The 24,654-nt window shown below is 37.3% G+C and overlaps 2 protein-coding genes across 5 annotated transcripts in view; one reads left to right on the forward strand and one right to left on the reverse strand.

Moving 5' to 3' along the window:
- Nucleotides 1-1,432: 1,432 nt before the first annotated feature.
- Nucleotides 1,433-6,030, reverse strand: LOC105256184. Of its 2 annotated transcripts, XM_011265904.3 has the most exons (11): nt 5,798-6,029; nt 5,086-5,148; nt 4,613-4,741; nt 4,374-4,508; nt 4,124-4,281; nt 3,729-3,794; nt 3,184-3,334; nt 2,897-3,097; nt 2,178-2,805; nt 1,810-2,086; nt 1,433-1,729 (listed from the first exon to the last, which is right to left on the reverse strand). In XM_011265904.3, exons 1-11 carry the CDS (start codon nt 5,870-5,872, stop codon nt 1,591-1,593), a joined length of 2,022 nt encoding a protein of 673 aa, XP_011264206.1. In that variant the 5' UTR covers nt 5,873-6,029; the 3' UTR covers nt 1,433-1,590. The 2 variants fall into 2 exon arrangements, with proteins under 2 accessions (XP_011264206.1, XP_011264208.1); XM_011265906.3 differs by lacking the exon at nt 3,729-3,794 and having other exon boundaries at nt 5,798-6,030.
- Nucleotides 6,031-6,461: 431 nt separating this feature from the next.
- Nucleotides 6,462-24,654, forward strand: part of LOC105256183 (PTB domain-containing engulfment adapter protein 1) — a 28,074-nt gene continuing 9,881 nt past the window's right edge. For 2 of the 3 annotated variants that reach the window (XR_889574.3, XM_011265902.3), the window contains exon 1: nt 16,431-16,626. The gene's annotated coding sequence lies outside the window, so the exon portion shown is untranslated. Of the gene's footprint in view, nt 6,652-16,430; nt 16,627-24,654 lie in introns of those variants that run through there. The other variant, XM_011265903.3, reaches the window with a different exon arrangement.

The raw sequence follows: 24,654 nt of genomic DNA on the forward strand, positions 1-24,654 counted from the left end.
TATATATTATGTATATATATTACGTATATATTACTCTTTATAAATAACGTATTGCATACATCTTTTGCACTAATATTTTCGTTTGACGATTGGATGATCCAACTAAACTTCTAAAATTGCTAAGAGCTATATCACAATATGTGGCAATAAAAATGATGGAGCTAATAGTTAACTCTTGCTTGTTCGAGTGTTTGAATCTGTTCGCTTCTGACTTATTATTATCACGATCATTAGACTGCCCAGACTATTCTGCTTACAATAATTTGTATATTCGCGAATCACACTCCTCGCTTTTATCGCATACAATCGACAGCCCTGTGAGATACTTAATTGATAAATATATATCATTCTTGTATCGCGTCTGAGCGAAAAATATTGAAAAATATCTTGCTGAACCAGTCTGGTCTATTTTACTTACTTATGTTTCAAAGCTTTGTATATGAAACAGCATGCTTGTCAAAGACAAGCGAGATTCTCGATTCGTACTCAAAACACGTTATTGATCGTATGAACAGTTCGCGTTCATACATAACGAATTAACGAGTAATTAAACTAAAAATGACTCGGAGTTGGAGAATATCTTTGATGTTAACAGTACAATTTGTACATTTTGACTTATATACGTTTAGAATTGTGTTATACTACGCTTATGTATAATTCGCGCGCGCGCGTTCCGCGTTTTAAAGAGAATTTGACTGTCAAAGTCATAATTGGCATCTTGTAATTTTCTATAGGATTCTTTCTCTTTTTACTGTACGCTTCACGCCTCGCGGATGACTTAATGGACCGAATAATCGCATTACGATGAGAAAGACAAGGAAGTGTTTATCATAATCGGTCTTTAAATATAGAGTATAGTGAACGCAATCTTGTCATAATTCACCTAAATTATCTAGATTGTTTGATATCTCGCTGTGGAATATTCTAATACATCTATCAAATACTCCGAGAGACCTTAACATGATAGCAGTCGCATGTAAGCAAAAAATAGTCGATGCGACTCGGAATAAATTTATGTACGAGTATCTATAGATTAAACTATGCAATCTCCTAAAAAGTTAACTACATATTGCTTTCTCAGCGAATGTCTCATAGAATTTACCAAATGCTAAACGTTAGAAAGATTTTATAGAATAGGTTTGAAAATGTCATCAAGACAATCTAAAATATCGTGTAAGCGTATCCACAAAAGACATTGTTAGGCTTTTTAATGTCCAGAGAGCTAACAAGACACTTTTAATGCAAGTTCTGAATTGAAAAGCCTCTAAAAGCCTCAACTGATATATACCTATTTAATATTATTTTTACAAATCAATATAAAATAACTTGTCGATGCTGAGCTAAACCTATGAAAAATATATTTATACAACCAATCTAAAAGTTATCTTTAAATAAAATTTTTGCTATGCCTATATCACATGATAATAGAAAATTATAAAATTTTAATAATAGAGAAAGAAATGTAATATGCTCAGTATCTAATAGAAAGAAAGAATGTGCCTTAATTATATTACCATTTTATAACGATCTTGAACACTTTCTATTGTTGAATCTTTGCCATTCGATTGCATACATTTTTCCATGATAAGGCTATTGTTGTTGTTGCTGCAGTTGTTGCAATAGTGGACATACCTCGACCAAAGGAGTTCCCAGAATTTCTTGACATACTTGGTTCATGTCTGGCTCCATCATGAGTGAAGAAATTTGATCCTCCGTTAGCATCTCCACACTAATGAAAAGTTTATTAATAAGACAAATAACAAACTAAAATTATGTTTAATTGAAAAGAATAAATCAGTGAGAACTTGCCTAGCTAAACTTTCACTGTCCGATGTCTCTTCATCTGCATTGAGATAGCTCATTGTTTTTTCTAATGGACTAGGGACTTTCTTTCCTTTAGTTTCCGATTTTTCAGACTTTTCAGACTTGTCCTTATCTCTCTCCACTGTCTTTGGTTCACTAGAACGTCGTTCTGTCAAACTAGATATGTTTAGCATCATCATACCATGATTGAGTAATTCCTTAACACGTTCTCCAGTACCGCCACTCCACAACATATCGAGAGATTGTCTTCTGCTTGAATTTGCTGAAATGATAATGTTTATATATATGTTAAATAATATGAATGTTTAGATATATTTTAAAGTATAAAAATTTTTAAAGAAACATTCACTTACTGGAACTGCCAGCGCTAGTCTCACCACCGGCTGAACTCCTAGTTATCCAATTGGCTAAACTACCATCGAGTTTGCCTTTATTTTTTACCGAAGGGCTTCTTGTAACTTCAGCTTTTTTCTCTTCACTTAAAGTAACTTCGTTTACTTTTGATATTGTAGGTAAAGACTTTTGTGTTACTAATCTTTTTCGATTGGTCTGCTCTTTCGGCGGTTCGGCAGTTGCACTAATTTGCTGAGTAGTTTCTGGACTTAGATCCATCGGTAGTGGTTTGTAGGGAATTTGATCTTCTTCATCGGAATACATGTCATTGTTGTAATAAATTTCATCCGGTGAATTGTTTAGACTAATTTCCGTCCATTCATCCCCATTTTGAGTAGCGGCATTATTTTTATTATCGTTTACAGGTGTCTGAATTTTCACTCTCTTCTCGATAGGAGATATAATACCCGATAAATCAGCCAAGCCTGGTGCAGAAGAACTCATGTGATTTAGAGTCGGTACGATATGTTTCGAATCGGTAGTTGCGATGCTCCGTGGACGATCTCGTTTTATGTATTTACGAGGTTCGGTAGACGAAAGATTCAGATTATTTAGGCCCAGGTATTCAGATGAGAAATCTCTTTCGACCTGAAAAGAAATAAAAACAGCATTAGTATTTAATAAAATTGAAAAGTATATGATTGAAAAGTATTTGTCGAAGAGATGTATCTATATTTACTCTTGTAGGCATAGGACATTGCACATTTGGACTCATTTTATCGGGAAGGCGTAAATATTCGTCGCTAGTATAATCCGTACTGTCCGGAGATCCAGTTACACTAGAATCCGTCGGAGTTGCCGTGTTGGTTTGTGCATTGGAACGATCGGGGGCGTCTCGTGCATTTTTATCGTAGTCATCCGTACCGTCGTATCTCCTTGTCTAAATATTGACAAAATATAATGAAAATTTTATACATAGTTTGAATTATTATTACTCGAATGTAACTGATACATATATATTTATACCCTGTGAATCTCGTCACTGATTTTTTCTAGATTTCGTAACGCTTCGGCGTATGATGCTTTCGCTTCACTAACTGATCTCTCCAGCACACTGACTTTCATCTTTTGCTCCTCCAGCATTTGATTAAAGTGCGCTTTCATTTCATAATAAGGCCTATATGATAATTATATACTATTTTATTAAGATAGGATTATATTATACACAAAAATGATATTTATAATTATAATTATTTTAAATATATATTTTTATCGCAATATTTTATGCATAACAATTTAATTTATTTATCATATAACATTGTGATCGGAAGGGGACAAGAGCAACTTGACAAATCTTGTGTGCAGTATATTCATTGTGAAAAGCTCAATAAAAAAAGTAGCAGATTGTCGATATTTGAAATATTCTTATATATAAGTATATAATTCATGCACAATCGGAATAATGGTTTGAAAAACAAATGGAAGAGTTGAATCGTTTCATAGCACACATACAAAATAAGTATTGTGTATTAAAAAAATAAATAAATAAAAAGAATATCTATCCTACTTACAACATGAGCAAGTTGTGCCTGTAGGCGATACTGTTTATCAGAAGCAAGCTGCGACGTGCACCCATACTGCCAACATGAACATACAACCAAAACACATAAATACCATAAGAGGTCTATAGAAAATAATATAACATAATAATCATTCAAAAATAGCTGGATGATTATTTGAATGGGAGTAAAATATGTCGATAACTAGTATGAGAAGAAATAATAAGAGGTTTTGTATATAACTTTTTGATACATTAACTTGGTTGTATACAAGGTTTTCTCAAAGTGGTTTGTATTAAATAATAATTATATACAATACAATAAATAACTTCATGCATTAACAAAATTATTGAGAGAATAGGGATATTCTCAAACTCCAATGAGAAGGTTGCAAGTTTCTTACATACCTAGATTTGGCAATAGTACGTTTTAAATCGCGCTGCAATCTTTGAACTTCGTGTTCCGCTTTGTGATACAGTGCTGTCGTATGCCTGTGTTCTGCTTCAGAGAGAGCTCTTTCATGCTCCGATTCATTAACTCGCGACGTAGCATGATTTAACATTTCCTATTATTATAAATATTTATTTCTTATATTTTGTTATATTATATACATTATATACTATAAATTTTTTAATATAATTTAATTTATGATTTTACCTGCCAAGCATGATCAAAACATCTCCCTTCGGTCCGTAATCCTTCTTCTGCTAAGTAAACCATTTCTTTAGCTGCTGAATGTTGACTATTGGCTCTCTCAAATCTAATCGCAGCCTTCTGCGTTTCTTGTAATGCCTGTGTATGTGTGTGTGTATATATATAAATGTGATGTTTCCAAAGTTATTTCTATAGCTTAGTTAGAAATAGTGTTATCTACTTATATGAAAAAAGATTCTCACCCCGTTTGCTTTAAATCTAGCATCATAATATGGTCTGGATTTTTCAATGCAAGCTCCAAGTTTCTTAGCTAAAGCGTCAATCTTGATTGTTGATTCGCACAATAATTCCCTAAAAGTTGCTCTTGCTTCCTAAAAGATTATAAAATACATGATATAAAAACATCAATTATTAAAGTACAAAGTGAAACACAAGTGCTATGATTTTTTGTAAAAAATTTTAATCTCTTAAATTATAAGTTATTTCTTTAGTTGAAGCTACCATGACTGATTGTCGTTAAGATTGTCTTCTCAACATCCATTTGCACATATCTTACCCAGCAATCATCTCAATAAAATCTAATCATATCCAATCTTAAAACTTTGCAGCAATTTTGTTCTTTAAGAATCATCATCAGATATCGCAATATAAAATCTAGACAGCCAAAAGATCTCTACCAATGCAAGGCTCATGCTTTCAAAAAAGGAATACTTACATCTAAATCAACTTCTAATTTATTAATATCATCTGTAGCTGTATTTAATCTTTCAAGTTCAATCTGAAACAATATCATGAATTTTATAGAAATACACACATAAGCTGCATTCTTAAAGTAATATAACAATATAAAGTATAAAATATAACAATATCAAGTAATATAACAATATTATAATAATGTTTATAATTTTTTTATATAATATAAAAGTATTTATATAATATAAAAATTTTTTAAACGAACAAATAATTGATATTCATCTCTTTCGACTATCAACATTGACATGTAAATCAGAGAAACTATTTATGTACATTATGCTCCAATTTCTTGCATCGAAACGAAGTTACCGGGCAACGAGGGTAATTTAGCACGCACTGTCGTGATATATAATAGACATAATCCTGGTCGAGCGGTAGAGGGGGAAATAAGAATCGGGGACGTTTTATAACTCGGCTGTGTATGTATGTATATATAGGGTGGAGAAAAGGGAAGAAATACGAGACTCGTTGAGAAGAGAACGAAACTACTATTGCACGTGGGACCCACGTTGCACGTCGTTTGTTAAATTCGTCGTACGATCGTGACTCTCGTTCTTCGTTCACGTGCGATTAATCGCGTCCGTTTTTTTTCCCCCGACAGCGAAATGTCAATATCGTCGTCGGGAGTCGTCGCGAGGATGTCGTCGGGATGTGCGTCGAGAAGCGAGTCTCACCTGCACTCGCGGGTCCACTGCATCGTCGATGCGATCGAGATCATCGGCACACTCTTTCTGCACACGTCCACTCATAATTAAATCTAGAGGGTGAATTTTATTTACAGCTCTTCATGCCACCTGTGCGCGTATCGTCTGCTACATATCAGGTGGCCATGTTGGATGTCAAAGCGTACATAAAAGCTGGTCATAGCAGGGCCGTCGCCACGTTGCCGGGGGCGTGAGATTCGATACGCCTTTTTTTTGCGACCCCCGAGACTTTTCGCAGAGTGGGAAATGTTATCTCTCAGAGGTCGCGTGATAACGAAAACGCGTGAAACTAAAACGCAAATCGCATCGCTGAATTTATGTAACTGTAGCATAGGGTGACGTTAAAGATTTCCTTATAACAAGACTTTGATATTTATTAAACGGATATATTTTCGCAAACATATTTCTTAAATAATCTTCATTTAATTATAATATATCCTTATTTTTTCTCTTCTTTTCAGAAATTTCTCAAAAATTTTAAAGCTACAACTAGATAAGATAGTTATCTCAATGTTTCTTCAACAGACGACAATTATTGACTGTTAATGACTATCTTGAATTAAAATATTCTGTACAGAGTTCTTGAGCGCCGTTCGACTTTCCCGCCAACGTGACGTCGCGATGACAGTTCAAGATGGCGGAGGAGCGTCGCCAGGTGGCACCGCGCGCGCCGGGTCCGCCTGAAGTTCGCTGCGTACTTTTTCCCACTCGCATTGGTGAGTCGTGTGTCCGTCGAAGCAGGTGGATTACGTTCTTCGGGGAAAGCGGCGGCTCGTGCGAAGAACGTCACAATCATCGGACAGCATAATAATCGGTCGTGGCCGGTAAGTGAAAACTTGCATACATTGCACGCTTTCGAGTTTCCCGAAAAAAAAGGTGAATGTGTCACTGGAGTTGCCGCACTGCCTTGAAGCTTTTTTCGAATGACCGCGCGCTTAAATACAAGGAAAGTATCTTTTCAAAGCGTATCGCGTACGCGTACAACTTGGACTTTCTATTTCGGCATTTTTATTACGAACGCGATCGAGCGTACGATGGAAGAATGCCGTTGGAAGGAAAGAACGCGTAAAGGTCACAAATCGCGGCGTCACAGACCGGGACGACTTGTCTCCGCGTTTCGATTCCCGAGAAAGAGTAGAAGCGATCGCATCCTGCGCTCGTGTGTGTCCTTGATCCGGTCGCTCCTCATGCATGATATCGAGCTCGCCTTCTTTTGTCTTATTTACTTACCGCTTTATCTCGAGAATTGAATTTCTCGATATGATCTCATCAAGATTTTCATATTGTATTCATCGTCTCTTTACATTTTTTCTAAAGATCCAATGACGTGTTAGGATTTCTACAATTTCATCTATAGACATGTAAAATTTTCTTCCGCACGAATATAAAAATGTGTAAATTATTCCTATATAACTTTTCAAAATAGTCGATTTCAGCTCTCGTTTACTTACACCATTGTTTACATCGTGTGCGCGTGTGTATGTCTGTGTTTCATTCGTGTTTTGATTTGCATGCGGAGAACGTGTAGGAAATTCGAAAAGCCCGAAAACGATTCCGGGAAAGAAGGAACGCGAGAGAGTTGAAAACATGTTATCGGTGTATTTCCGACTGATCCAACAGAGAACTCGAATGCGTCTTAATTGTAAATAATAATAATGTAAATAGTCTCGCGCGAGCAGGTTAAATTTCTGACGTTGCGCGCGGCGAATCGACTCAAGGACGTCGCGAAAACGTTCGCGCGCGCCATCAAATGTCAGAAGCACTTTTACCGTACGAATCGTGACCGTTTTCACGCGTGGCTTATGTCCTTTCGATCGAGTGACGAATTTTGCGGATCTCGCTACGTGGTTTACATATGTAAACATTTAACTATTTCAATAATCTGTCAAATCGTTTCTCTCTCTCCCTTTCTCTTTATGTTTTCTGTGCGTCATTTTATTATTTATTAGTCATGTATGGTTTTCGTGCATTTCTCTTCTTCTTGAATGTTGAAAATATTAGTGTCATCGACCATGCAGATAACTGTTCGTATCGTACAGACGCCTACTCTTCGTCCTGTGCGTGTGTCGAATCATGCGTTCGTATCCTTAAATGTAAAGTTGTTTAAAAAAAACGTAATATATATATATATATATATATATATATATATATATATATATATATAATGGAATGATATTTTAGATTATTTAGGACTGATTTGCGATCAATTGTTCGAAAATGATATTCAAAATATTATACAATAAATATATACTCTCTATATACTCTCTACTAAATTAAATAATTAAATAACTAAATCTAAAATGTAATACAGCGATTTAAAGAAACGAATTTATTCGTATATTTATAAATAAATAAATATCGAACAAACTCATACAAATATAAAAACTATATAAAAAAAAACTCGAGATTTTTGTTGTCATCAGTATCGTAAATATTATTGTCTGCGAAGCGATGGAAAAAAAAAACGCGAAACGTCATAAATTTTTCCTTTCACACAGATAGGCGCATTCTGGGACAATAACGGAGTTCTTTAAAGTACGGTTTTTGTGTGTCTCGCGCTTTAATCATCCGCTAATCATCGTCGCGCGAGTCATCGAAATGATTGATTAATCGAAACAGCTTTCAATTAGGACGGGGATTAAACCGTCACCCAGTATGTAGGAATAAGCAACACTCGCATACAGCTTAACGATTGCATGCGTGTGCGTGCGTGCAGCTGGTGCATGTCCGATGTTGCCGGGCAATGCAGGCTGACAAAAGCGACCGGTTTAATGGCTAGATGAGATAGAGCTAAGCGAATCGGCTTTTAAAGAGTCACCCGGTGCACAGACCGCACGGCGGAAGACACATTGAGAGGAACAGCCGGTGCGTGTGTGTTGCTCGCAGGCAAACCAGCCAGGCATTCGAACCTTCCGACAGGACTTGATGGCGTCACGTCATGGCAAACTATGTCTGCTTCGAGTCACTTTGTACGCCGTTCTCTCATACCACGTTCTTTCGCATATCTTATCGCTTTTCTCAAATAATCTGTCAAATGAGCGAGTGTTCCGGTTTGGGCGGACACGATAAACTAACAAGTTTGGAAGATAAAAGTGAAAAACACAATAATCTTGAAAAAACGAACGATGAAATTTGTCGTTTCAAGCTGATATGATATTTTTATCTATTTAAATTGGAAATAATGTTATCTATAATCGATAAAAGTGAAAAACACAAAAATCTTCTTGAAAAGACGAACGATGAAATTTATTGATGTTTCAAGACGATACGACATTTTTATCTATTTAAATCGTAAATAATATTATCTATAATGGATTTATAATCCCAATAAATAAATCCTGTTTGCTTAAATTTTTAGACAAACCTAGCTTTAATACAGAGATGTCGTAAAGATGTTTGAAGATAAAACAAATTATGAATTCTATTAAATTTTACATAAATGATTGCTAATTCTTGTATTTTTTAATGTAAGTTTAAAATTAAGAGTAATCTGTTATGTAAACTTTTGAAATTATTGTTGATTATTCGATTTATTCTACGATATATAAAATCGTAGCGATTCCAAGATGAATCGAACGATAAAGAATCCGCGCATCTTGTACGCGTTTAAGTCACCCGGTATAAACAAGGGTAGCAATTTATCGGTAAAAAAAGGAACCGCGGAAACATCGGTTGTTAGACGGAGGCAATTTGCTTTCTAGATGGCGAAATAATTTGCATTTTAAGGATTATCGCGGTGCACGCCGGAGACGGCGGCGCATCTGGATACGCTTTGACGGCACGCATCCAACGCTGAAGGAAGGTTCGCCTAGTTACGACACTGCGAGAGAGCAGCAGGAAAGCGGTAATACCGCAAAGGAACGGTCGACTGTTGTTTTCGTTTCGCTTTGTCTTCGTATTCCTACATACGTGCTGCCTACATACGCGAGCCACGTACTGTGAAATGTCATTAGACCTGGACACGAGTGACACGAAGCGTAACAGACCCCAATATTAACTCACGGATTTTTAAACGCGATATAGAATGGCTAATAGCCTCTTTTCATTTCTACGAGAGAAGAGATTTAAAAGACGGGTTATTTAAATTTAAATAAAATTTCATACAAGAGGAATACTCGACTCGGCTTTTTTCTTTATGTGATAAAGTGTAAAATTGACCGGTTTATTGCAATGAAATTTCAGTTTTACTTTCCTTTGCTCTTGAAAATGACTCGCACCTGTAAGAACCACTGAAGAATCTCGCACCTGCGAGACAGATGTCGGTGTAATCTTTCATTTCTTAGATTTAGCGCGAAATATTTCACGCTGACAATACTCGATGCAGCTTGTAATGTTAATCATATCTTTTTATCCTTGCAAATAGTTTTACATAATACAGTAACTTCAACGAAATTTGCATATTGTATGTTAATTACTTCTGTTAGCAGGCAATATTCCGCGTGTATGTATGTGAAATTTATGTTGTACTAACATACTTGACACTTTTGCATTTCCAACTCGAACATTAACAAATCATTGAAATTCCTTTTAAGATGCCTGTCGTAAAAAGGAAGAGCTCGTTCTTTAAAAACATTATCGACATATCAATATTGGAGTTATATTCTAGTTATTGGTCTAAATATAGTCTCTCGATATATACGTATATGTTGCGGATAAAACGGTATCACAACAAGACTTTCAGATAATTCTATGTTGAACGTTGTCGCTATGCGTGCGTGTAACGGTGCAAACGGCCCCGATGGGTCACCCGGTACATAAAGGGAAAGAGAGAGAAAGAGAAACGTCGACCTTCTATCGTGCAACGACACAATGTTGGCGCACGAAAATGCGGGCGGAAAGATCCATGGGATGGCGGTCAAGAGCATGGTCGAAGGGACCAGCTGGTTTCATGGAGTGATTTTGCGATTTAAATACGAGAATATTCCATGGTCATAATAAGCAACAGTCACATAAATTAACATGGAAATCAACCGAGTCTAGGAGTCTCGCGAGATTACGAAAGAAACCATGCTATCTTTAGCACAGTAAGAAAGAATAATAGCTTATTTTTATTTATTTTATCGATCATATGTATTTATTAATTTTATTTCGATGTGTATTTTAAATAAAATTAATATTTTTTTAAAAATTTAATTAGAAATATTTTTATAATTATTGTTACTATTGTAATTCTTTAAATTTGCCAGTTTTTAATTAATCGAAATGAGACGCACGATTTATTGCAGTATGCTCAGCTGACGTGAAACAGATTTTGATCGATAAAGTAATCGATAAATTATTGGTCCGTCATATGCATTATTTATGAATCGAATTAATGGAGAACGATTTTGAATGCCAAATTGAACGATGTGGTTTTACCGTCGCTTTTTATATTGTTTACAAATCTATGGAAATATGGCACGGGTGTGCCGCGTGATCAAGAGACAGACGTTTTTGCACTACTTGGTAATCGTAAAAATGCCCGTAAAACGCCACGTAATGCGGAGATCGGCAATCGACGTCGTTCGTGAATCGCGTTTATTTTGGTGATTAATGCTCGACTTGCATTTTTCTGTCTGCGAAATTTGCATGTACGATTCGGTCATTCATCAAACGTAAATATTATGAAAAAAAAGTATAACATGACATAAAAAATATTATATTTATCAATCTCTATGTGTATATTTACGTTCATTATACACATCTTGTACGTGTATTTATATATATATATATATATATATATATATATATATATATGTGGAATTTTTTAATAGACTTCTTAGATACTGTCAAAACGAGCCGCGATTTGCAAGTATAAAGATGCACTCCTGTCAACGAATGGAATATAAATTGATTCTGATAATAGGTTTATTGATGGAATAATTGATGGAGAGAATAGACGCTGTTTGATGCGTCTTTAAATGTCCATTGCATTGCGAGGAAGGGATTTAAAGAATGAGACGTAAGAGGAAGGCCGAGTAGGAAGTCGACAGTTGCAACGTGACTACCGACTTCTTTAGCCGTTTTCTTGAGACAGAACGAATCCGTATCTACGTATATACGTTGTATACATATGGAAGATGCGTGTACGCATATGTACGCGTACTTGCGAAGCGTTCGTTCGCACGCGCATAAAACTGCATTCCACGATAATTTTATATTCCTCCTGTTGAAGTTGCTACGATCTCGACGATCAAGCTTTTAATTTGAGAGAGAGAAATCAAGGCGATCTATCTTTATATTATGTACACTTCTAAAATAGAAATGTCGATAGACAGTTATAGCTATAAAGTTAATAGGTAAAAAACAAGAAAGCAAAATTTAAAAAATTCAAAATTACATGTATGTCTATAATTTATAATTCTTGAATTTATATATGAATTTTTTTTGTACGCAAACATTTTTAAATAATTCCTTGGCGTTTATCCGATCTCAAGATCGTATGTTGGCGATTAAAGTTGAAAAATCATCATCGCGGAAGTGCTCATTTCTTCCCGATAACCTTCGTTCGCGCATTGTCGACGCAGAAATTATACGTTCCGAATCCATCAATTCTATTCCGCCAACTTCTCCCTAATACCCGCCGTTTCCGTAATCATCATCGACGTCAATTCGACGATATAATAGTCCGCGCTTCGCGTATCGCACCATTAATTTCGAGTTATTAAATTCCTGTTTAATTGACTAGAGAATTTTCTGAGAAATACTCAGGTTCAACGAATGGAAATCTTTAGAGATACTGTTGTAGTTTTCTTATTATTTCCGGCCGCAGACGTATTATTTTATACATGAATTAAAAAATTGTCTGTCACGTGTTTCGTCGATAGAATCGTGCTATATTATCCACTTACGATCTTACGTTATGTAACACGTATGATGTTTATATCGCAACAGTACTTTATCACGGTGTTAATACATTGCAAACAAGTTTCAAATTCTCTCGATATTTACACCACGATGCTGAGTAATTTGGAAATTTTAATTTTTTTGTCGTGATTGAGATAAAATCTCGAATGTCAAGAAAAGAGTAAATTGAACATCAAACGTGGGATTGATCGACGCACGAATATTTGAATAATTATATTATAATTTATATTCATGTTATATAAAATCAAGACAATTTTTGCAAATGCATGCATATATATATATTTTTTTTTGTTTTTTTCAAATTTTCTAAAGTCCAAATTTTTTTTTATTCTAAAATTTATACAATTTATTATATATGATGATAATTGGGCGATTCATTGAGAATTTTTTATGTGATATAATTACTTTAGTCCTTAAAATCTCATTCCATGCTTGACGCGCTCGCGATGATTGCGGCTAGAGATTGCGATTTCACGCCCGTGCGCGTGATCCGTGCGTTTTGCGCGAACGTCATTACGAAAAATGAAAGTGTAAATCGGAGCACGCGCGTGGGAGGGAGAGAAGGAAACGAGGAGTCGCTCTAGTAGAAAAATGCACTCATCACCTGCACCGATAAGTGCATCGATATTCGTGATAGTTGCGGCGTGTTCTCCATTACTAGGAATTTCAAGAGATAGATCGCGGCTTTGTCTCTTACCCTCTCGTTTATCAAGTGGGCGTACGATATGTGCGTACGCAAATGCGTTTTCCAGCGAAGCTTTTAGATACGCGTACGAGATTGCTCCCATCAGTCACGGATTCCAGTCGAATTACGCACATAATATAATTATTTCTCACGTAATGCAAAACAGGCCGGCGAGTCACACCGACCTGCGTTCATTTTTATGATAAACACCAGGTCGGCCGTTATTATGTAAAGTGAAGGCGCACTGTGCACGCACGTGTGTACACGGGTAAATTTCTGTCCCGTTATCATGCTCACAAAAGTCCGTAAAAGAGGCGATTTCACGAAAACTTACGCAGGGAATATCGCTGGATTGATTTTTCGCGAGGCTCGATTTACGCACGATGACAGTATTACATTGTAAAATATTCTTATCACAGTATTTACATTGTAAAATATTCTTATCACGTTGCGGAAGCAATTGGCGAATTTGAAGCTTCATTAGCGATATTCGCGAATAATTACGATCGATCACGATGATGTCCGAATTCTTGTTTCACCAGCGATATGTATGTTGCACACGCGAGCGAATCGAGAGATACTTTCCCTACTTTCGCGTACGGCTACTGTTGGGAAGCTTCTATGATAATGGCGATTGCTCGAATTTTGAACATTGACCGTCGTCGTGGCAGGTGAAATCAGAATTTGAGAAAGTTCCAAAAAGATGGACGAGACGCGTGGAAATTTGCATTCGCAGTCTGGGATCGTGAGAGATCGATAGACGAAAGTCTATTTGCGGAAATCGCGACGGGGAAAAAGAGGAACCAAAACAAAAATTGTGCAACCGTAGCCAACCTTTCGGCATTTGATTGTATAATGAATGAGGCGACGAGAGTGGCTGCGCGAGAAAAAAAAACCGGTTCTCTGCCTGGACGCTGAATCACACCTAAAGCTGTCCTGTGTTTAACATTCTCGCCGATTCGACGCACTCGCCCTGACGCAAACGCCATAACGCTTTAACACGGTGTTTTGTTTGGAAGTACCGCGTTTCGCTGCGCCACAACTGACACACGGAAATCCCAGATTTCTTTCTGCCAAAGCCGGTTTCGGCTCGGAGATAAAAATCACTTTCTGTTTTTATAGCGTGTGTTTGTCGTACGACTTTGACGAAGTTAAATTTTTCATCAATTTTTCATCAATCGCCGAAGAGGAATTTGCTCCGATGCGAGATTTTACGGTCGTATTTTATTGCTGACGCCGATGTATTAAGTTTTTTCGCAATCATATAGTTTTAATCTCGGAAAAGATTATCTTATCGCAAAAAAGAAATATTCTCCGAGAAGATTTTTGCTTTAATTTTTGCTTTAATAATCTTATAAAATGTAGATATTAAAATTTCTTATTTTTTTATGGTGACTTTTACACTGATTGTCAAATAAAAAATAGCAATTTATAGAGTTTGGACTTTTCCTTCTAGTTAATTTCTTTAAGCGTAATGATTTATGAATTTTCCGATGCAAAATAAAGAAAAGAAAAAGAGGCGGAAAAAACGTGGAAAAATACGATCTCTCGCAGTCACACACCTCTTACGTCGCGCTTGCGGAACAGCCCTCATGATTTCGCAATTCGGCATTATTTTCTCACAAACGGTAGTTGAATGCGCGTTCTCGTGGATGGTGACTACTCATAAAAGAGGGACGATAGTGTGTGTGTACCTATGTGTACGTGTGTACGGGGTCACTTGCTGCAAATGTTTCACATTTATACCGCGACAAATGCGTAGAAGTGCACGTGCATCCTGTCGCGAAACTTCGCCCTGAATTTCATTTTCGTACGCGTGAATGTCTATAAAATTTTTAGAAAGAAAATTTACCAATTTTTGCGCAATTACGATCTTACAAAGAGAGAGAGAGAAATTTCAAGAGGCGAAAGGATTTTATAATTGCCGCGATGCCTACGCAGCCGGTGAAAATCTCTCCAGCTGCGAAATCGCAGTCTCATTCGCGGGGAATGAACGTAAACAACGTAATTTCGGATGAATCTAGAGATAGAATAGACTTCGGCGTTGTACGTCCCGCGCGAAAATGACAGCTATATTTATTCCCGACAATTGATACACAGTTCATTCTCCCGGCATCTATAGCGGGTCGAGTAAATTGAATTCGTCGAGTGATTACGCGGGGTTTAAAGGTTTCAGTCCACGGCCTCGCGCGTTAACATTCGCCGACGAGCTATGAATAGAAAATGGACCATGTAACCATCATCGGCCGATTGTTCCGAGACGATCTCGGTTGCGGCGCCGGTTATCCTCTTATCTATTTAACGCGAAGGGATGGAGATGGATCTCCCGGTCGTAAGAATATGCGACTCGGTCTCCTTCTCTCCTTCTCTTTCTCTCTCTTTTTTCTCCGTCTCTCTCTCTTCGCCTCCTCTCTATAACGACCCGCGATGGAGGACGGACAGGCTCGGCGGTCTCGACCGTGGCTGGTACCGCCATCCTCTCGTATCCCTTCTCATTCTATCGGATCATCTACCATCAACGATCGCGCTCGCTACTCTATTCTGCGAAGAGCCGGCGCGACAACTCTCGACCGACCAGTCCCTCTCTCTCTTTTTCTCGTCCTCACTTCCAAGTACGTATCCCGGAGATACGAATTTCTGCAGCCTATTGCCATAGCGCTCTGCTCTCTCCGCCTTTTTTCTCACCCGACACACCTTTCTGTCATCTCATCAAAGTCGGAAATTCCATTACCGGCGTGGGAGGAGCGCGGGACGTTTCTCCGCAAATAACCGCTTAATTTAACCATTTGTTCCCGGTTCTCTTTTTCCTCGTTAATAACAGGATAGATAACGAACAATTCGCGAAATAGATGGATGATGAGGACGGGTCGAGACCCGACCGTGGCTGGTGGTACCACCAGCTCGTATCAGCCGCCGTTTCACCGAATAATCCACCTAGGCGGCGAGCGATTCGACTCCCACGACCGCTCAGAATCGGACGCGGAGAAGAGATCGGTCGCGCTCGTCCGCGTCCGGTTCTTCTCGTCGCTCTCCGCTCTTGCTCCGCATCCCGTGGGTCGCTTCGACGACGAGCAACGTGCGCGTCGCGCACTCCAGTCCACCGCGAGCTATCGGTCGGGTGGAATCTATCGTTCTGTCGCATCTTTGAATTTTACCCGCCTGTCGAGATACATTTATCTGCTCCATTCCCTACGCGCGAAGTTTGGGAATGCGTCCCGCGCGATCTCGTTGAATGTTAGTGAGTCGTCCGTACGAGCAAGGACAGTAGGTGAGTGACTTTTGCGCGAGAGAGGCGCGATGGCAAACATATATGTATATATTATTTGATGGAGATTTAATATATCGGAAATAGACGATAAAAATTGTAGGACTTTACTTTCTATTCTTTACGATTCTCATTTTTAATCGGAGCTATACGAAGACGATGTAAAATACAGATGACATTTATATTATTTTCTCTCTCTATTTTTATATATAAAATTATTATTTTATATAATAATTATATAATTATTATTTTATATCAAGATATCTGTGTCCTGACGTCGAAAGATCATTACTTTAACATTGTCATTGTGTCGACTCCGGTGTTATCGACATCCGGCCAACGTATGCGAGATAGTCAGACAGACGTCATTCGCACGTGCGAAATCTTCTTGATTAAGCTTAATTACCAACGCAATGTTCCCATCACGCGCGATTCGAAAGTCATCGCGCGGAAACGAGCGAAGATGGTCCCTTCATGCGTAACGTTGTAACTAATGACGAGCTAATCTCGCGATAAGTATAATTAGGGGCTGATTGTTGACTCGTTTTCACGGAATTTGCGTCGGAAAAACTGCTGTGGTTTTAGGGAGGCGCGGGTAATAAAATGGGTCATTCCGTTCTCTCTTCGCGCGAGTGAAAACGCGCGAATAGAATCGCTTGGACGCGAATAGAATCACTTTCTTACATCGAGATCGCGAGTCTGATCGCGCGAGCGGAGAGAAAGATGAAATCATAACGAGTGACTTTACGTGTTAGTCTTGACAGGGCTTTTCAGTGAAATCCGTGAATTACGGGCGGACGCTCCACTTTTCCTTAAGCGTCGTTTCGTCCATTATTTTCTTACATCGAGTAACACGAAGGCCTCCGCCTCTCGACCGGAATCGATCTTCGACTCTCGACGGCAGCTGGTTCGCGAGTTTCTTCGCGCCATTAAAGGTTTTACCCTCTTGCTGGTTTTTGTAGAGTTCTTCTTTTCTGGGAGACGTAAATATTAAGCGCGAAATAATACGCCTATAGAAATTATCATTTACTCGAAGAAAGAGTTTCTTTAGCAAGAAACATAATGATATTTTAAAAAGATGGAAAATTTAAGATTTCTTTCTTATAAGCATATATTGTACGTGAAATAGTAAAAATTATACATTGTTATTTATACGATTCTTTTCATTATTTATCTATTTATATTAACTTAAAAAAATTGACATTTTCAAGTATATTATACGAACATTAGTCGACAGACAGTTGTAATCTACCCAACTTGAAATAAAATTGTACTATTAAAGTTTTAAATTTTATTCAAGACATATTTTTAGGCACTTTTTTAAATTATATATTGTATTATATTTATTTAAAAAGATTTTAACGATTAATACACACATTGACAATTCTAATACATTATACTATAAATGACTTTGACACTTGCTTTATGCGTTCCACCCGCGCGCCCTATCCGCGTCGTTAATTTCATTCGCTCCAAGTGCTCCGATTTAAGCGGGGACAAATTTATCACCGCTTAATTATGCGCTCGTAACCGCCCAACGGCTGATAATGGCGACAGTAAATCTAGCGACAATTAGCCAGTCGCGACATTAAGCAACGCGCCTCTCTAGATAAAAGATAATGATGCGGCTCTCATCCCGTTTTTTCGCGAGAAAATACAATTAAACAGCAGCTACTGAGAGAGTCGCAAACATCTCAGGAAGTAACAGTATTAGTTTTTACAAGGCCGTCTCGTTGCTCGGTTGTCCTTTAGGAGCACCAAAGGCCACGCCGCTCGTTATAGCGTGTCTCAAAGATAATCAATCGCGGGTTCCTTTCATTTTGAAATAAACCAAGGGTGTCGAAACGGATAACGATACGCATAATGATAATGTATCCAGAAGAATCTTGTCATCAAAACAACAATAATATATTAATAATAACTGAACGCTTCAGCACTTAAGGAATGACCTTTGATTTTCTCCGTTTCAAACAAATTCCATCTTACCATTTTAAAATCCATTGTTCGCGATGTGCATACATTTCTGCATTGCATTTCAATAAATCACAGTGCATACATTTGCGCGAAAAATAACGATACAATTCGTGAACACGAGTCCTCTTTTTTATTATTCATAGAATCATTGAAAAATTCAACTGGATACGGCTGAGTCGAGAATAATCTTGTCAAAATATTGTTCTGATTTTTTAAAACAGTATCGAAAGTGTCATTTTTGACGCAATAAAGATCTCGTCTCTTGAGCAAAGGTTATCGATTTGCCGCCATAAATAAGTTTGAGCGATAAGTGGGTTTAAAAAATATTATTAAGCGCCACCAGGCACCAGTGCCTCGAAAAGTTAGGGTTATCGGTAACCGAAAGACCGTATCATCATGAAAAACTCGTGTCAAAGGTTGACGCGATACAGCAATCCATACAAGCGTTAAGTGTTTGTGAAAAATCACGTCGAGACTGATAGAGAGCGATGGACGCCGTGACTTTTTTTTCATGTAAATTTAACCGTGCCTTATCCTCTCGTTGCTCTGAGAGGACAAAACAAGGAAGATATATCGAGTACGTGTCAAATGAGCGAAATTTAAAATGCACTTTAGTAGATGTCCAGAAATCTTGAAACTTCTCTGATATCCTTTTGTCAAAATAAGTCGAAACTTATCTTAAGATTTGTTTTTGTCTAACTGTAAACATCGCATTTGTTACAAGATAAACAATGTTTACAAAGGAGATTGTAGTTTTATCGTTTCTACGATATCACGTTGGGCCATATTTTTCCATGCCCAGTGTTTTAAAATAACATGAATTATCAGAACACCCATTAACGACTCGCGCCTATCTTAGAAAGATGCTACTGTTTATCTCTCTTAGAGCGACATGGTATTTTGAATAGATAAAGCCGTTTATATACTTGTGTGCAGGAAATATCTGTTATATAATTCCCGCAAGATATGTGCAATAACATATGTTGATTATATGACAATTATGAATCTTAGAATTAAATTTATGTTACGTATAAATCAAAGCGTAAGATATTCTGTGTGAGAAAATCACATTTATTAATTAATTAACATCTATAGGTACATTATCATGTGATGAGAGCCAAGATTTGCATTAAAACGCTAGTAGATTTGGAGGAATATAGCGTATATCAACATTTCCTCTTTCAGAAAAGAAGAGAATAATTTTCACACAAATCTTGTTTCTTCGCCGTTAACAATATCGCAATCGATTTATATGTACTTATCTATCATGTTTGACGCGATACATAATTGTCCGGAAGCGGAAAATTTTCCGTTGGTACATCCTGCACACGTAATGTATACAATAGCACATTTTACATTTGGTGTGGGAATATTAGATGCTGGTTTCTTCTCGCTTGTTACCTGGGCATTGTACCCACAATATATCGCTGGTATAAATGCTGTGGGATAACGCGCTTATATTTAAAGGCAGATATAGAGCGAGGAGAACAAGAGAGCGTTGTTGCGTGTTAAAACTGACTGAGAATTTTAATGAACACAAATATCGAATAACAAATTAATGAGTCTGAAATAGGTCAGATACGTTTTTATTCGCAAAATATAGGTAAACATTAGAAAATGTAAGACTTTTGCGAAAAAATGATTGGTCTTCTGGCTGTTGAAACTGAAAGAAAAATAGACAGTAGATGAAAAGATAAAAGATAGTGTGAGATAAAAACAAGAATGTACGCTTGATTTTTTTTTATTTTAAATGAAAATTTTTTACAATGGAAGATTAAAGCGATCTTAATACGCTATCGTGATGATAGTCATTTGGGTCACAAGGTTTTTTTTAAATAGCATTGCACCGAGAAGGCGTCACGGGAACTCGGGAGAAAGTGCGACCGGGGGCATTTTCTAATTGACCGCATTCGCCGGAAAAATGGTTCACCTCGCCAAACTTATAGTCATCCAATGGCGATTGTATGGTCCATAGACTCTCGCTAATGATTCGCGAAGAAATCCGTGCAATCTTAATACGCTTTTTCACGTCATCCTTTCTATGCAAATCAAATATTCACTCGTGCTCGCGCGCGCTATCGAACGGATCTTTTTGCGTTCCGCTTGCCGCGGATCGCGTTCAAGATTTCCTTTTATTTTTCGAATGAAAGTCTCCACTATAGAAGAATGTTTCTAATAATAATTTCACGACTCTCTCCCGATATACTTGTGTTTATCGTTTTAAGAAATTGATTCTCTATACGAAGCTGAATACGTTCAAGATGCATACAAAAATGCACTCAAACCTTATTAGAAGCGCATATCTTTTCACGCAAAAAAGTGCGTTATTACATGTAATATTTATTACACATGAAATGCATTGAACACATTGAACAACACATTGAATCTTAATTTCAAGCAGACTTTCGCAGCGATTTTAGGGATGAGAAAGAGAGCGGCTAATTCTTCGCTGAGGGAAAATCGGCTTCACTGTATTTTCGCCATAAATGAAAGGAGAGAACGCCATAGGTTCGGGCGGCGACTTTTGATGCGCACGGTACAGAGCTTCGGATGAGTGCTCCATCAATTCACCGGCCGACCGGATCTACGCGAAGCATCTAGGCGAGGCAAAGATTGAATTAACAGCGATACTAATTGGCCACCGGCACCGCCAACGATGGCCAGCAGCTGCAGCTGCAACGGCAGCGATTGTCTCGTTGACAGTGGGGGAGTTTCACCTTGAAACGTTACGCAATCCATCGCTTCAACGTATGCACAGCCATATGCACAGCCATATGCACAGCCGGGATTAGAGAAGCTAGAGGAGCTTTAGGCTTACGGCTGATCTGTGTGTTTAACGGTCGCCTAATGGTGCCAGTGTCGTCGAGCAATTATACAAATTCCATGAAAGCGTTTTCTCGTCGCGAACATCCGTCTTTTTCCGCGACATAACGGCTACTTCATGAAGTGATTAGATAAGGGACAATTACACTTGTCGTTTTGCGAGGGAAAAACCGAGGTTTCTTTGGACCGAGGTTCGGTTAATTATTCAAATAACACGTGTTTACTGTAATTGCTAGTTGGAGTCTCTTTATCCTTTATGGTTAAATTTTTTTTCAAAATTATAATATAGGATATTACAGGAAAAATATAATATTATAATGATGGGGATATATACGATAATGTAGGAAAGTTCTTGCCGAAAGCTTCCATTGATTGACAAAATTGGCAGCGAAAGTTGTTGACATTTGGCGCGGCGGGAGTGTGTATATATTTATGACTGCGCGGCCAGGAGAAACAATGTATGATTATTCATTATTCATGACGTGATTGTTCACGGTAACTATACATTTTAATGATTTGCAAATGGGCCGGCGATTTAAGTAATGTCAAAGTCGCATCGACGAGATGCCGTAAAGATGACACACTTTATAAGCCTTTTGCGTGTTGTGACTTCCTAATTACTTGAATCTTTTTGTAATCTTCGAAATTATTTGAATTAACTTTTTAATATAACTTACATTAAGATCGCGAGTGCTATTTGCTGATTGAATTGAATTTCTCTTCTAAACCGAGCGGATATTTCCTTAATTATCTATATTGAGTACCAATGAGTTGAAATTGCTCCCGGTAATTTTGTTACACTCCCGGAAGCACGTGTAACCTTAAGTTTGTCCGACGAGTGGAGGATAACGACTCGATTAAGAAAATGAAACCTAATAACAGAAGGTTCTTTTTCTTCTCTCACTAGTTACTCAAGAAATAATATTTTTTATTTTATTATGTATAAATTTTTCCGTATAATCATGTAAGATATGCTACGTGGTGTACATCTCATGGTTAATTATATTCATTAACAGAAAGAAAAGTCAAGTCTAATGTCATAAATTAAAACAGTTTACGTGTGTCTTTTTATATACCTATGATTTATTCACTCATGCGCGGCATTCAATGTTCACGCATCATCGTTTATCATTCGATTATTTTTCATATTTCAAGTAATAGCCAAAGTGTCATTAATGTATATATCGCTATCCTTGAATGCAGTGCGTCTTATAATGCCACGTGCAGCTGGACATGCATGTGTTTCGTGCTAATAATGCGCGTAGCTATTAGCATACATTTTTACGGCGCATCTCTTTTGATCGAACACTGAATAGATTGTCTCGAATGATTATTATTATTTATCTTGTGAAACACACCTATATATACACGCATATATATTATGTGTGCGCATACAACTTTAATTTAATAACTATATTCGGAAATTCCGTTTATAAAAGTGTAAAAAAATCATTCTGCATCTTTCGTCCCATATAAATACTAAAACGGTTGAGCAATAAAATGTGTGTATAAATCCGCTATATCTTAACTTGCAAATTAACGATACCTAATTAATCCTGATAACATTCTCAACGAATGATACATGGCGTAAAAAAATCGAATACGTAAAAAAACCGAATACGATTCAGTTATGATTATTTTATAACATTCAACATTGAAGCGAAATGAGATAACTACGAATATCTTCCTCTTTATTAACACTTGCAAATTTTTGTCACAAGACATTCGCATATTTAATTTTATATTTCTAAAATGAAAAACTTTTATATCGTCACGAATAACAGATTAAAAAATAATATCGACGTATACGTGTCTCAACAATAGTTAGGGTCGCGTTGTCGTAATGTCGGTTGCTCAACAGTGCCGTTTGTGAAAACGTCGGCCGCAAACGCAGGGTCCTTTATGCAGTCATGATTTTTCTTTGTGTTTCCGGAGAGTGGCGTCGAATAGAGGATCCTTTCATTTGTACGTCAAGACACGATCGCTTCGCGTTTACGTTTCTGACACTGGAATTTCGACTCTCGATTCGGCCATCCTAAATGTCATCCCGTTATATATGTGAAAGGCTCTCTATCTATTTTATTCAGTTGCACGTGTCATGCATATATAAGGAGATATAAGAAGATACATGCAACTCGTAATATTGTTAGCGAATAACTTCTTATGGCAAATAATCGCTAAATGTCGAGCTCTTCCGGGTATAACGAGCATGATACGGAAACGGAACTTTTTTTGCCAATAAAGAGTTTATTCACGTTCGATTGGCGATCAGAAAAAAACAGAAATTGCTGTAGCAGTTTATAACGCGATCATTGCTATTAATAGCTAATTACGTGTCGAGGAAACTCTGGTGTCGATTATTGCCTTATTGAGGCAAATTCAACGATATCTTGAAGCGTTTGATACAAAACAAGCCGATACTTTCCATTCTTCTTATCGCGAAATGGATCACGAATAATCCACTCGGTGGATGCAGGCGTTTCTCACATGCGAATCTGCCTTCGCAAAATTGCTATCGCGTCTATGAGCGGTCGTGCATGACCCGACGAAGGTTCTACTTTCTTCGATGGCCTCTCTAGAATCAATCCCGTCTTACGAACACAACGTACGTAAGCAATGCACGCGGGTAACATGCGTCACACATTCTACCTGGACTTATGTATTTAATAATAAACGTAGTCGAGTTCTCGCTTTCGCGTAATAAATTGTACCGCAACTTTTACTACTGCGAGCTAAATCTTAACGATGCATCTCTCTCTTCGTTATGAAAACTTTGCAAGAAACTTTCACGATTCCCATAAGGGAATCTCTCTCAATCGCTCGTAACGCGAAAAAAAAACTCAACGACCGTGTCAATTAGAGGAATAATTCGTAATCTGCAATCATGTAACGTTGTTAAAACGTCAAAAGAAATATAGATGCGGGAAGATAGTTATCTATGCGGAATCTAGATAAAAAAGAGGAAAGAATGCAACCGTTTATTATCTACTATTAGGGAGACAGACAATGTGCAACGCAAACAAATTATTAACGCAAACATTTATCCGTTTTATAATGAAAATTATATACAAGCCGATGTTTCTATGATCATTGAATACACCATGTCTTTAACTCTTTTCCGTTCTAAATAATCATGCATGAGAATTTATTTATTACAGTATCGCGCAATTAAACAAAAAAATTACATATTTCACATTTTTTTAAATTTATTTTTAACGCAATGAATTAAAAATG

This window comes from Camponotus floridanus, unplaced genomic scaffold (genome assembly GCF_003227725.1).
Source record: "Camponotus floridanus strain SB8 unplaced genomic scaffold, Cflo_v7.5 scaffold74, whole genome shotgun sequence".
Taxonomy (NCBI): Eukaryota; Metazoa; Arthropoda; class Insecta; order Hymenoptera; family Formicidae; genus Camponotus; species Camponotus floridanus.